Source organism: Aythya fuligula, chromosome 2 (genome assembly GCF_009819795.1).
Source record: "Aythya fuligula isolate bAytFul2 chromosome 2, bAytFul2.pri, whole genome shotgun sequence".
Taxonomy (NCBI): domain Eukaryota; kingdom Metazoa; phylum Chordata; class Aves; order Anseriformes; family Anatidae; genus Aythya; species Aythya fuligula.
This window is the reverse complement of record NC_045560.1, coordinates 30,667,876-30,683,156: the sequence shown is the minus strand read 5'-3', so window position 1 is coordinate 30,683,156 and position 15,281 is coordinate 30,667,876. Positions and strand designations below refer to the sequence as shown.

General features: G+C 33.9%; 1 protein-coding gene across 1 annotated transcript in view; it reads left to right on the top strand.

Moving 5' to 3' along the window:
- Positions 1 to 15,281, top strand: part of AGMO (alkylglycerol monooxygenase) — a 197,587-nt gene that overhangs the window by 93,481 nt on the left and 88,825 nt on the right. The window contains exons 6-10 of the mRNA XM_032180613.1: positions 7,059 to 7,125; positions 8,474 to 8,539; positions 8,660 to 8,739; positions 9,900 to 10,034; positions 10,551 to 10,667. Of these exons, the coding sequence (XP_032036504.1) occupies positions 7,059 to 7,125; positions 8,474 to 8,539; positions 8,660 to 8,739; positions 9,900 to 10,034; positions 10,551 to 10,667 (465 nt within the window). The remainder of the gene's footprint in view (positions 1 to 7,058; positions 7,126 to 8,473; positions 8,540 to 8,659; positions 8,740 to 9,899; positions 10,035 to 10,550; positions 10,668 to 15,281) is intronic.

Below are 15,281 nucleotides of genomic sequence, written 5' to 3'. Positions count from 1 at the left end.
TCTCTTTCCTGATAGATGACAGTTGTTTTATTTATTTATTTGTTTGCTTTTTATTAATATAAAGAAAATCATTGTTCATCTGCCACAAACTGAAAGTCAAGCATTTACTGTGGGAAGAAGGAAAGCAAATACATTAATAAATACTAGGGAGATAAAAATACTTTAAGGAAGACAGGGCCTTGGTAGGTCCAGATAGAATATGTACATGATACAGACAATAAAACTCAACCATGATTCTAAGAAGCAGATCTTACAACTTCAGTCCAGACATTCACAACAGACCACAGTGCTCCTGTCCTGTCAAGTGTTGCCTGCACTTGAACACTATTTAATCACTGTTTATATAAAAAATATAGAGTCATGAGGCTTGGAGTTCTTGCCTTAGCACCTGTGACCTTAATGGTGATAAATGCCAACTTTACAACTTAGAAGCACCAGGGTGAACCTCCCAATTTAAACTAAATTTTAAAAGTACTCCTTAGACATTTTTTTTAACTGAGCCTATCTAGCAGTGCCCTGACATAAGTTTTTTATTCTTATCTAGCTTCTCTTTTAACTAAACTGCAGAATAAAGAGAGACTTAAAAATATCAAAGTCATTTAAATGAGCTTGCAAAGTACATTCAGCAGTTCACCATTCCGTGATCATTTTCATTCAAGAGCTATCTGTGCAGGGGAACTATTCCCTTCCATTGCTGGAGAAGGGTCACTTGTGAGGCAAGAAATGAAAAGTTTATGGGACAAGAATATAAACAGGAACTTGACTTGTCATCCTATTTATTAAGTCCTTGAGTTTGAGTGCTGGCTTCTGGTCCTAGCACCAAAGATTCTTCTTGCAACAGACAGATATGAGTCGCAGTAGTGGGTCTGATTATTATTAATGTCCCTGCAGAAACCCTAAAACCAAAAATCATATTCAATAATTTTATTTAGATGACTCATGTCAGTTGTGTCTCTGGAGAATTATGAAGATGAAAGTAAAATGAGCTACTTAGAGATGCAGCTTATTTCAGTACTTTTTGAATACTTCAGAAAAAATTAAACAACCTACTTACCAAGTAAAGTCAATAAAATAATGAAAGAATACCACAATAACATGGACATACGTTAGAGAGATCAAGTCCTGTACAAACAAACAAACAAAAGATATTTAATTTTCCATCTCTTTAGCATTGTTTGCACATATTAACCTTGGGTTTTGCTCAGAGCTTGTCCTTATTGAGAGTCTATTTTAATCAGTTATGGCTTCAAAAGTAAAAGAAAATATGAAAGACATTTATTTATTAAAAACATAAGGTGTAGGATGCTGACTATACTTTTGTCTTTTTAAAGAGAAGGGTGAAAACAGCACTTGAATATATTTTGGTTTGTTTCAGGGCTGCCATATGATTTATTGCTTTCTGCCCCACCCCCAAAATTTCCAGCATGTATTTGTCAAGCTGATGAAAAATACTGAAATTGTATAGCAATTCTTCTCTTGGATTTTGTTTAAAATCCTTAACTTGATATATGACTGAAAGAGTGGCTTTCTCTGTGTTCTGCTATATGTAATGCTGCAATTAAAACAACCCATTAGTGATGGTTTTCTTTCATTTTAGTGGACAACCTGATTGAAACATCTTATATATCCTCATCTTTCCTAAAAGAGCACTTCATTAGACATTTAAAAACAAACAAACAAACAAAAAAGTTGCATCCAGCAATTGGAAGTGTTAGCTGAAATACTCATCTCAGATGTAAATTTGATTCAAACCTTAACCTGTTTGAGGCATAAACCAATGAAAAGTGACAACAGTCACTGCCTTCAAGGTAATTTATTATAAATACATTTCTAAAGTTGATGTGTTTATTATATAAACATACCCTAAACTTGACTATACATTAAAACTAGGCTTTTACCTCCCATTCCTAAAATACAAATTTATCAGAAAATCGTCCCCCTATGAAACTCTTTATGATCCCAACAGGCCTGATTCCTTTAGCTTGTTTTATTTCCAAACTCTAAATATTGTTTTTTCGCTCCTCAGTGTGGAAATTTGGACACATCCATTTTACATGCTTACTGGAGTAGAAAACTGCCTAATCAGATAGGAAAACAGTTGGCAGTGTATAAATCAGGGTTTGCCGAAGATTTCAAAGTGTGAAACTGGGCAGATGAGCACATATCCTAGGAGTTCTGCCTTTCCCTAGCTTCCCTGTAGAGATTTCACATGGCAAATATGATCACGAGGGCCATCTGTATAAATATGTGTGTTGTCCTGAATTAACACAGCAGCTCTATTGAGGAATGTTATTAGGGTCTTATTTTTAAATTTCCCCACCAGACTGTCTGAAATATAGATTTATGTACTGAGAATAAAAATCTTATCTGGATTTTGATGAGGAAATAATTCTAATACCTATTTCACTACCAACTAGTCTAGCAAAAACCCCAAAGTTAAGTTCAGAGTGCTCCTTAGTGATGCTCAAGTGATGAATTTATCTTCTCCTGTCCTAGAGATCAGTTACACTACAATATTGAAAGTCATGCTCTGCTACAAATGGCTTTTCATATACTTAAAAAAAAAAAAAAAGTTTTTATTTAGCAGTGGTTTTACTGTAACATTGCCTACTCTACTCAGACGACATTCCTTCCTAACGTTCATGTTGAAAGAGAGTTAAGCAAAGATTCATGTTGCAGTGGTGACAGGAGGAGTTGTTACACAAGATGTAAAGTTTCCCTTGGATTTCATGTCATGATTTTTTCTCGTTATTTAAACAAGAACTACATTGAAGTGGTGCAGGTACCAGGCAATAAAGATTTCCCTTGGTGCTGACAAACTCTGAGACCGCAAATGGAGGCGCTTACATGCTGCAAGAGATATCGCATAATGTTCTTTTCCTTTATGTTAGGGATTGCTGTCACAAAGGAAACATCTTTATATAAGAACCACTACTATAGAAAAAAATATTTCTCATTATATATGAAGATCTCATTATATATGAAGATTTGACTTCCGACATTTTTTATGCAGTAATGTGTGGAAAAATTTCTAAGGCTGCAGATTTTATCCTGTCTTGTTTTTCAAACTACTCTTGGAATCGCTACAAGTGTTCTCATAATAATTCTGCTTTATTGTTTAGAAATACCTCAGTGCAATAATGTAGGAATATGTTGCCTGTTTGTTTTTTTTTTTTTTTTTTTTTTTTTCCCCCAAGAAAAAGGAGGAATATGTTTTCAGTAGAGATCTTATAAGGCTTTTATGAGTGATTTACATAAGACACCTATCAGATTCACAGGTATTTTATCAAATCTATTTGTAAGGTTTTGTCATTTTTTATTTTCTATTTATTTATTTTTTGGCTATGGGATGTTAAAACATAAACAAATCAAACAGGAAAAGAGTTTTGCAGGAATGCTGCAGTTCATCTGTGGGTCACTGGCATACTAGCTGAGGTGCACATGATGTGTTAACTGAGAGGAAAAATTGGAGGCAGGGCTTGATTTAGAACACTAGGTGTCTGTATCTAGGAGACAAACACAAGCATAGCCCCTCTCTCCACCTCCCCCAGCCATATTAGTCAAAATACTGATAAAATCATACTTGGACAACAGTTGAGATACTTCAATTTCTAGGGCTATTGATAGTTATTTTTCTGTCTTCCTAAGATGTTGATATAGACAAGAGTATTTTATACTCACAAGTAGACTCCTTTTTCTTGCAATAGTATGAATAGGATTTGCAGTAAAGTCAATAGGGATATTGGGCGATGACATTTCCAATATATATATTTTTTTTATTTTTGAAACTAGTTTCCGGTAAAATGATCTGAAACAAAGCTTTTATGTGGACTGTTGTTAAACAGTCCACATAAATATGTGGACTGTTTAACATAATGTGTTGTTAAACCACATTAAATCCTGTTATGAGTGAATCCCTACAAAGAGCAGTCCTTTCACTGTGATTTCAGTCCTTTTAGCCTCACATAACAGGGTCATAGAGTACAGAATCTTCCCTGGCAAAAATTGTCTTATTATCCTACCCTTCACAATTTACTCTGATGAAGGATCTGCTCTACGACTTTTACCTGTGGTAAGATGGTAGAAGATAGAAAAATTCAATGAAAATCAACAAAAATGATCTTCACATCGTGGTGCTGTAGGAGGCTTCAAAATCCACCTTTACAGAGGTGATATATTTCTCCTTGTTGGAATGAACTATGGCCCTTTGGAACCAGAAGTTTTTCAGTTATAACAGCTTTTTTCTTCTATTTTAGAAATGTTCAAAATATGTAGGAGTAAACTTACTGATAGCAAAGAAAATTTCTAGAAATAGCATCCTGTACCGTTTTAAATACCTGGTGGAAATGTATTTTTGATGTGTTTTAGCCAAAGTATTGATTTCTGTATTGCTAATTTCAACATGCTGGATCTTTTTTTGGTCAGGTACAGAGTACTGTGCCACCTCTGATCTTAAAAGTCATGTGGTCATCATTGTTATCTCAGGCAATATTTCTATCACCATGTGGCTAATATGTCGCTTAATGGAGGTAACCTTGCTGAACCAAAGTGGGCCCAGGCATCAATCACTCATGATGCTGAAGGGAAGATGTTTCAGGAGACTTAAAATTGTCACCACCCCCAGAAAAGACTGTATGGTGGGCTCTTCACTTTTAAGTGGATGAGATACATTTCATTTTCCAAAGAAAATGCTTTCTCTAGGATTAGCCAGAAGTATTCATTTAAAATTGTACTAAAACTCCTGAGATCCTCAGGGAAGCTCAAAATGTAAAGTTTAACTTTATCATACCTAAGTATTATATGGATTTTCAAAAGAATGACTTTTAATTTTAAAATACGAAATTAATCAGGTGGATATTGAATACTTCATGGAAATTTTATTATAATTTACCTGTAGGCTAAAAGTGAAGACTGCTATCTCTTAGTGATTCTCTGCACTCCTGGCACAGATTTAGTTTATTTTTACCAAGCAAACATTGTTTAAATATTTAGCTAAAAATATACTGAAACCAAGTAGGTCAAAGTTAGGTGTAGTCTTAGAGATAAATCCTCGTTCTCTTAGGTGTTGGACTGTAGTTCATTCTAAGACATTCATCTCATTAAATTAATTTAGTGGTTACATCTCACATACTTTAAAACAGTGGGATTTTCTGCTTGAGAGAGGAGGAAAATTAAGCTAGCATGAATGATGAATTGTTTCTCACCTTTATGTGGTCTTTTAAAGCTTGAACTTATTTTGAGGGAGTACTGAGAAATAAAAATGGCCTTATTTATGTTGTCCTTGGCTTCTGATTAAAACAAAACAAAACAAACTTGTCCCAGTGTTCTGCTTTTCCAGCCAATGTGTGCAGGATTTTGAGACAGATGCTCCAGATGTTACAGTTCTCTCTGTCTGAAGAATCTTCTCATTTCTATACTCCTTTCTTTACAGAAATGTTCTGCTTAACCTGATAATTAGAAGTTACTTTTATGTTATGAAAGACAAATATAAACAAAATTGTTTATTAATTTAATTATTATATTTGCTTTATTCACAAAGATTTAAATTCATGTGATGAAATGTCCTGTGTCTACTTTTTGAGTTCAGATCTATTTTCACTTGCACAAGTGGAACTGAAAGTAGACAGAAATGGAACTGGTATCTTTTAGAACTTTTATCAGTAAATTTTATATGAATAAAATCTTTGTATTTTTAGTTATTTAAAAGAACAGGCCTACTCTCATGAGTAATGAGTGGCTGCCTATCTACTTAATGTGTTACCTGCCAATATTATCTCTATTTATGTATTACAGATCACTCATTTCTACAGAATGAGTATTAAATTTATAATTATTATTTATTAAGTGGTAGGTTCTGCTTTGTTTCCTAAGGTATGTAAGTATTTTATTATTTTATTTTATTTTATTTATTTTATTTTATTTTATTTTATTTTATTTTATTTTATTTTATTTTATTTTATTTTATTTTATTTTATTTTATTTTATTTTATTTTATTTTATTTTATTTTATTTTATTTCTCTTTTAACTGTAAGACGTTATGGTCATAACCAGACGTGGCAAATAGATACCATTTTGTGATATATTCTGACCACAAACACATTTTACTCATCCAGTGATTGCATCTATTTTTGACTGATGGTTCTGTGTTTTGGATTAAGGAATAGTGGCTATGTCTGGTTATCCACACACTTCTATTGAGCTAACCAAAGCAAAAGATTTGAAGTTAATGCTAGCTTACCTCTGGCTCCATAATACAGGCAAATACCTTTTAGCACAAAACCCTGCTCATACAAACTTAACTCATCAGCATTTTATGACAATGCTTGAATCATTAGAGTGAGTTTATGGCAATCGATGTTTTCTGGTCTAAAAGGATCAAGGCTGGATTTCTGTCTGTTGAATCACTGACTTAGCTTGCAGGTTCACTATGAATTTATACTGGTCTCAGTTGCCGCTGCTTCTTACGCCTCTAGCTCATGTGAGTATTTGTGATCATATATTGGATCAGATTCAGGAACTGATCCAGTTAAACTAATTAAAAAAAAAAAAAAAAAAAAGTATCAGTTCCCTAATGAGGTTTGTTGTGCTGCTTCTGCTCGGGTAAAGGAAAGCTACTGACAAGTAATCAAAGGTACTGAAGGAAGAAGAAGTGGTTGTTTCTGGGTCAGTTCCAGCCATTTTGTGAGGCAGAGTGTTCACATCTTAAACAGTTACACTGGATCTTGAGCAGTGCCAATGGATATAGATAAATATTGTGAGTGAAGTGATTTGTGTAGAATCATGAACTAATAATAAAATATAAAAAGAAAATATGATGTTTGATCAAGAAAATATGTATATATTTTAACTTTTATTTAACTAGATTTCACTTTTTTTGTTGCTGAAAATTCTTCTAGCTCACACAGTGAAAAGGTTGAGGCAAAAAATTTGCATTCTTCTGAGGCAAGTCTCCCGAAGATAAACATCTTCTATACGCCTTTCATCCTCCTCTTTTCCCTCTTTCCTATTGATTTTATACAGTATTTTCAAACTTATATAAACATTAATTGTTTTCCAGGTTATCACCAATATTGGTCCTTTGGAGTGGATTCTTAACACTCCCAGTCATCACAGAGTTCATCATGGTAAGTGTTTTTTACATTTGAGATAAATTACTAAGCAGGAATTAAGCCTAGGTAACATGAGATAATTTGAAGATTTTGAACAAAGTAGTTAAACACTTGCAAATATGAGGAATGATAGAAAAATATCTCAACTTCTCTGACTGCTAAAACATGATCATCTTGTTGATGAATAACAGATGCTCTTGCATTCAAATTCAAACACTAAATATGCAAAAATATGTTTTTCTTTTTGAAGTAGAGCTGTTTAATGTTTTAGTGGAATTTAGTTCCAACTGTCTGAATTTTTTAAAAATATCACTTCACACTTGTACATGACAGCTGATATGACTTTCCATCAATATTCAGAACCATTAAACACAGTACTAAACACCTAAATTTGATTAAAAATTCCAATGCATCATAAAAATGCCATGAACATAGCTGCGGAATAAGAGTGGGTTTCATAGATGCCATTAGCTCATTCAGTGTGCATAGATAACAAGGAGAAATGTAATAGTAGCATGGAAGAGTAAAATAATTTGAAACAGACTCAAATGCAGTCATATGTACAGAGGATGTTATTAATATTTATTATATCCTCCATGTAAAGTGTTTATGGCACTGTAGACTTTTTAAAAAGACTGTGGTGCTGTAAGTGTCTAATCCTTAAAATTTGCACAAGTACTGGTAATCCTGGAGGGAGACACTCTGCTCTTGTTTGCTCTGCTGTAAATCCAGACTAATCCTCTGAGCCTGATCCCGATCAGAGTTGAGCAGAATCACTCCAGAGCTGATCAAGTGTTGTACAGTTGTTCCAAACAAACTCCACAAAGTTGGGGGTATTTAAGCAGTGTAAGCAGTGAGGGTTTTCTTTTGGTAGGATGGCTCATATACAAATGCATTCTCTAGCAAAAAAGGATCATCCTGAATTTAATAATAAAGACAGGATCAGACACATGACATAGAACATGGACAGACGAAAGCCATTAATGAGATGATTGTGCATAAATATATCTGATATATATTTGCTTAGGTATAAATGCTTAGGTATAAATTGATGAGGTGATTTTTTTGTTTGCTCTTCAATTTTCCTTTTCTAAATATATATTTTAGCTAAATTTACTTTCCAAATAAATCTATTTATTTCACAGAAATTTGGGATATGACACATTTGATCTGTGTATTTGAATCTGAGTAGAAAGAGATTACATGCCTAATAAGAAAAAAAAGACATTTTATAGACACATAAAAGGTAGCTAACCTACTACAACTTAAAACTAGACTAGAAGTCGATGCTAAGATTTCCATCCATATTTCAGTCACACATATTCTTATATATGGAATGACTTGCCAATGATTTTCATTACAGGCAGAAATCCTTACTGCATTGACAAAAATTATGGTGGCACACTCATTATCTGGGACAGGATATTTGGTAGGTAAAACAAACAAACAAAAATGTTCTTCCTTATCTTTAGTTAGTTTGTCAAACAAAAATAAGTATACTTTTAATTTGATTGTTGCTCTTTTTTTTTTTTTTTTTTTTTTTTTTCAGGAACATTTGAAGCAGAAGATGCTAAAGTTGTATATGGCTTAACACATCCAGTAAATTCATTTGAACCCATTCTGCTCCAGGTGCAGTTTGTATGCAGTTTGTATCACTTTGTATCACTGACTGGTATTTTCAACAGCCACTGATGTTCAAAAAAACTCTCTTAGGCACAATTGAGGTTAACTCTGCATTGCTGCACAAGTCAGTTAATCTATCTTCATTTATTAATTGTAATTATTTCATTACAAAAACCAAATATTTCCACTTGCTGCATTGAACATATATAGATCACGTAGAGCCATAATTGATGTACAATACTGTAAAATTATTAACTAATTATGAGGGAGATGTAACAGGTCTGTGATTTACCCACTGAATGATGTCCATTTTGCCATGCGCAAAGGAATATGCAGAGAAGCACAGATGGAAAATAAAAAAAAAGTCTGTTGTTTATGTCTTCTCTAAATACTACTATTTCATAAATAGTCCCATGGTGTGATATCTTTACTATCTGTTTTTATCTGTATGGAATATTTCCTCTTCAAGATACTACAGAATGATTTGTGTTGACAGGATTATATATCATGGTTTCAACAAAAGCTGTAACACAGTTTGAATGCAGTTTAAAAATGAAGAAAAAAAAATCTTAGTATGATGTTTCTTGGTGGATTTCTTGGTCCAGGCTCCTCTTCAGCTGGGTAAAAATTCTCCATAAAAACCTCAGGGACTGAGGAATAAATAAGTCCCAATTTTCTTCATGGGGACTTTTCATACCCCATGAGGTATCTTAGTGAATGAGATTCTACCCAAAGTGGTGTCTGGGATGGAAGCTGGAAGGATGGCCACAGTCTGTGCAATTATATATGATCCAGACAAAATCTAAGGAATTTAGGAATCGAGAGTATATCATATATACTCTCATACTACTGGGACATCATATATGTCCCAGTAACAAAATTCTACTTTAAAACCACCATAAATAGAGCTATAAAAAATGCCATTAAATACAATGTATTGCTTACAAGAAAGTGAAATTTTCCTCTGAGCAGAAGTCATCTGTGAACCAAGGGCCTGATACAGCTCCTGCCTATTTCAGTCAGGTTTTCTGAACTTTTCTTTTTTAATTTATTCTCTTTACAGACTTTCAAAACTTTTTATTTGAAAGCTAAGAATGAGTAAAATATAACATTTTACTAAATTTTATTTTACTAACAATGAAAAATCACTTGCTCTTTTTTTTCAGTTACGTCCCTTGGCTCATATTTGGAACACATTTTGGGCCACACCTGGATTTTGCAATAAGCTTTCTGTCTTATTCAAAGGGCCAGGCTGGGGACCAGGCAAACCTAGACTTGGCCTTCCTGAGGAAATCCCAGTGGTAAATATAACATGCAGAGGCTCTCAGTTTTGTGTAATTTTCTTGGACCTCTTAATGCTAGTGGATCAATGTTAAAAACTCTACACATGCTATTTTAAATTAGCAAATTATCAGTGATAAGGCATAAGGGAAGATGAAATGGGAAAAGAAAATGAAGGAAATTAATGTTTTACTTTTTATTATTACTACTACTACTATTATTATTTTATTTTAAGGAAAAAACATATCTTCTAGTTTATCTTTTCATTATTCATTTCCTAAAGAGATTTCCAAAATAGTTCTACGGAGTAAGATAATTTATCTTTTTCTTTCTGCTGTGAACATACACGCACACATATTTAAATTCTGTTGCATGCTAGGTATTACATAAATTTGAAGGTAGATTATCTCTGGGCAATTATCTATGCCCCTTAACCCTTTTGTGTTTGTAATTATAAAGAATACTAAAGAATATCAGACTGGATTGTGTCAATGATGAAGGCTTTTCTTCATCATGATCTGCTTTGCTTCATACAGGTCACTGGAAAAGAAGTTCCATTCAACCCAAGAGTACCAGCTTACCTTAATTGCTATGCAGTAATGCATTTTGCAGTGATAATGGAGCTGTATATTGACCTCCTTGCTACTGTGACTGTAAGTAATTCATATCTGTAAATAATTCATATCTTTGAGTAATACCATCTCATGCTGACAGTAATATGTCTCATGACATATGTCTCATATTTAAATAATAAAGCATAATCTAAGTCCTCTAATAAAGAAACTCTAAGGCCTGTATCATACATGTATATTAACTATTATAATCATAAATTCTGTAAAAAGTCCAATAAAAATTACTAAATATATAATAATATACATTAACATGTTAATTAAAATATTTAATAACTTTATTAACCATTTACAGATGTATGTGCTTAAGTTAAGCAATTCAATTAAAAATAATAAATGTTCTGTAGAAAAAGTATGTTTCTGCTTCAGGTTTTAGGACCTCATGCAAGGAAGAACATACATGTATCTCAGACTTGAAGCTATATAGGTCTTAAGATATCAAAGTTGGTCAAATTTATGGATTCCAATATTGTCCAAGCTTTAGAAGGAGGATTGTAAAGGTCTTGTGGTGCTTGCAGGTAGGAATCTTCAGCATGAGTTCAGAGTTAGTGGACCACTGCCTTGGGGCAAATTGCTCTTCCAGTATTGAATGTGCAACAGCATTGACAGAAGTGCAGAGAGAGGGAGATATTTCCCAGCATGGGTTTGGGATGACAGGATCTCTCTAGTAACACAACACGGTTACCCTATGTGTGGTCTCTGAAGGCCTTCTCCACCTACAAGAAGTGAGATATTAACACACCTTTCCAACTACCTTTTCATTCTTTCTTCCTTGAAAACTCTTTCTACTTTAGTAAAGGGATTTTTTTTTAGTTAACTAGCATAATTTGAATGCATAAACCTAGTATCCCTGAAATCAGTCAAAAGCCTACCAAAACCACCACAAAGTCAAGCATTTAATAAAATGTCGTTTGCCCTTCTTATATTCTTTCCAATTCCTCCTTGGTTAAGTAGCGGTCTTTTTGTCGTTTGTGTCACAGACATTGCAACAGGCCAGCAGCCAAGGCATTGAGGGCCCCCTGGGGTCGTCAGCCTCTGCCAGACCATGGACCTGCCTCATCCCTGCTTGCTTTCCCACTAATCTCTGGCCCCTGGCCAATGGCAATTACTGTCCCCTACCTACCTTGCTGGATTGTGACCTTTTCCTTGGCTCCATAGCCCAGCCCACTGGACTGCTGCTGGCCACTATGCCACTTGTGTGGGGAGCAGCTCCTCTTGCTGTGCCCTGATGCCTTGAATGACATGTCTGAATCTGTCCAAGTGGTGGATTTCTGGAAATAAGTCTATTTTGCATGTCTAAACATGTTCAAAGGATTCCAAAGTATTGCGAAGTTTTCAGAAGTCTTGTCTGAATGTTGAAGTTTCTGCCTCAGAAATGCTTACATCCCATTGCAAGAAGGGCAGTGAAAAGGGTCTTTGTGTGCAATAATGGAAGACATGGCAGCAGGCCACTTATTTATTTATTTATTTATTTATTTGCTTAATTGTTTATTTGTTTTGTATTGATGTGTTCTGAGTAGCACATCAAAGCAGTAGAACAATACTGGTTTTGAGAAATGTTTAAAAAGCATTTTATGTAGCATTCTGAAAGCTAACAAGATACAAAAGCTAACTCAGGAACTCTCTTCTGATTAACATTAAAATATTCTACACATCATGTTCATCTCTATAAAAGGTCACACCACAACTGCAAGGAATTTAAAGATTACTAAACCATCTGAAGTTTAGTCTATTCTGAGAAATTTCTGAAGACAGGAAATTAACCAAAGGTGAGCATTAATACCTCCCAAATAAAAAGGGTATACACTTAATTCCAGTAAATAAATCGAGAAAATAAATCGAGAAAAGCCTTTGCAAGATTTTCAGGATATGCTTCTAGAGTCCTGCATATGATCAGCAAGTCATGTTTTTCTAGGGATCAAATCAAGCGTTTTGTTGTTTACTTGTTTGTTTACTTTGTTGAAACTGCTTTTAATGGCAAGAACTAAGGAGTCTGTTCACAAGTTTTTTCATAATTTTTCTTTTCTCCTTTTGTATTTTTTGTGGTCTGACAAGGAAAAATGGATGGTCCAGATTATTTCTCTGCTGATAACTGCAGCTGTTTAAGAATGGTAATAAGGGAAGTTGAAAAATGCACCCGAAGCCCAGCTGATCATTAAATTCTTGCAATCACAGAGAGGAAAAGTATACATCCACCATGTATAAACTTATTGTAGCAAAACAACGAGAAAATTCTCTGCAGAAAACTGTGGGGAAATAAGGCAGTAAGGATAAGGAGAGCACAGGGGACTGGAAGCACCTCATCTCAGGACATAAACCATTGGCGTGGGTGTAGAAAAGTGCTGGTCCCAAGGCAGAGTTCCAGCATTGCTCTAGAGTACAGTGAGGAAGCTGTCATGAGAAGGAAGCTTGTGTATGAATAACTTGGCAAAAATCATTCTTCAATATCAGTTTTCCACTACACTGAATTATGAAATGTCTATGGATACAACTGGAACTTTCTGTCTGGCTATGAATTATGTCATAACTGTGGCATAGCTCCATAAATGGAGAAAGCTAACTGTTTTCCTCATTTTTAGGTATAAGTTCCATTTCATAATAGCCATAAGATGCAGCACACAGCTATTACATTTCTCAAGTGATTACAGTTGCTCAGTGTTTGGTCTCACGCCCTGTAGAAGTGTTAAGTTTCTCTATACGCAAAGAGCAACTGTATACCTGTAGTCTGAATGACCTACATTTTTAACAGAAAAAGAGCAAAACAAGAAAGAACAAATATATATTTTCCACAGGAGAGCATATACAGTGTTTATTTTCTATATAGCAATCTGTACTACATCCAGAGAATAAAAAAATACTTCTGAGCTCTGCACATCTAGATCTGATCCAAAGCTCATTGAAATAATGGGATTTGGATCAGTCCCAGAGAGAGTGCTAGGAGTGTAAAACTGCAGTACATTCAAAGCAAAAGTCTCATAGCTCCAGGACGGTATGTATCACATAAATCAAAGTGAAGTATACCTTAAACACTTTTTGCAGTGTCTTTTTTTATTGTTGATAGATACTATAACATTTACTGTGATTATAAAGCTATGAATATGAGAGCAGTTTCAATTAGACAAAAACTAGTAAGTGATAAGATAGGTCTCTTGAAAGTTGAGAACAAAATTAATATATCCAATCAATAGGACATGACCAAGCATCATGTAAGTAATATTGCTAAGAATTCAATTTTTTTAAGGAATTCTCAGTTAAAATAAAATGCATACAAAGACACCTAAGAACACAAGTTCCATAGCATTGTATTAACACGCATCATTTCAATGTTGAAAGTATCTGATTAGTGGAGGAGTTGTTAGTGTTAGGTCAGAGGTCGGACTAGATGATCTTGGAGGTCTCTTTCAACCTAGATGATTCTGTGATTCTGTGATATGACAGCAGGGCATCTGCTAAATTATGAAATGCCCTGACATCTTTTTCTGTTGAACCCCTGAAGACAACAGGCTGAGAAAATTATTAAATAATTTAATTTATTATTATTAACAGTCAATAATAATATATTAATTAATTAATTAATTAAATTATTAATAATAATATTAACGACATTAATAACATTTATTGTTAAATGTTATTAATTAAATAATTTATTAAATTAATGTTATTTATTCTTCAGTAGGAATAACAATCTGAGTCCTTTGAAATATAAAAGTCATTTTGGAATCTTTCAATTTACATCTAAATGCACATTTGGACTGGCATATTTCCTTGGTTAAACAGATTTATTTTTTTTCTCTCTCTCTATTTATATATACGCTGTGATAATCTGTCAGTTTCAAGCAATGTAAACTTCTTCCCAAACTTCTATAACTCTTCTTCTTTTTTAAGGCTCCAAAATATTTTTTCGAGCTTTCAATGGAATAAAAATCCAACAAAAATATTTTTTTCTGTTTGATTACAGCCAATAACCACATTGTAAAGTTGTGGCTGACTCATAACTGGGGAACCTGCTGTGGTACAACAGGCTTCTCTGTTTATGCAAATACTCCAGTATATAAATATTCATTTATTTTATGTATATATCCATTCAAATAATGTTTAAGTGGGTTGAAAATGCTAGTACTAACAAAGGTGTAAAAAGCACATTCTTTTCTCAGTACAACTTGCAGCGTGTAGATTTATTATAAGATGTTTAGTTTAGTGATATAATCCACTGACTAATGTTGATTTTGGTAGAGTGATGCCTAGAAAATGGATGTCTCAGCTGCCAGCATCCAGTTCATAGGGTGATACAAATTTGAAAATAAATATGAGAATTGAGACAGTATGTAACTATATCACTGGAACTGTAAAGAGCAAGTTAGGAAAGCAAACATAAATAGATATTTACGCCACATGATTGGTTTGCTGTTTGCAAACTTGCACAAAATGTCTGTGTTTTGGTAAAAAATCCTTCAGGTGATGGCAGTTCTCTTTCTCCAACGGGTAAATCTGCAGACTAGATGGCAAGATATCTATTGCTGAAAATGCTGCCAGATCTGCTTTCTAGGGTCATCATTGGCGTAGAGCCAACTGAAGAACCAAATTCAAATACATCTCCAAAACTCTTGAGTATGAAGAAGTGTCATTATAACACTATCT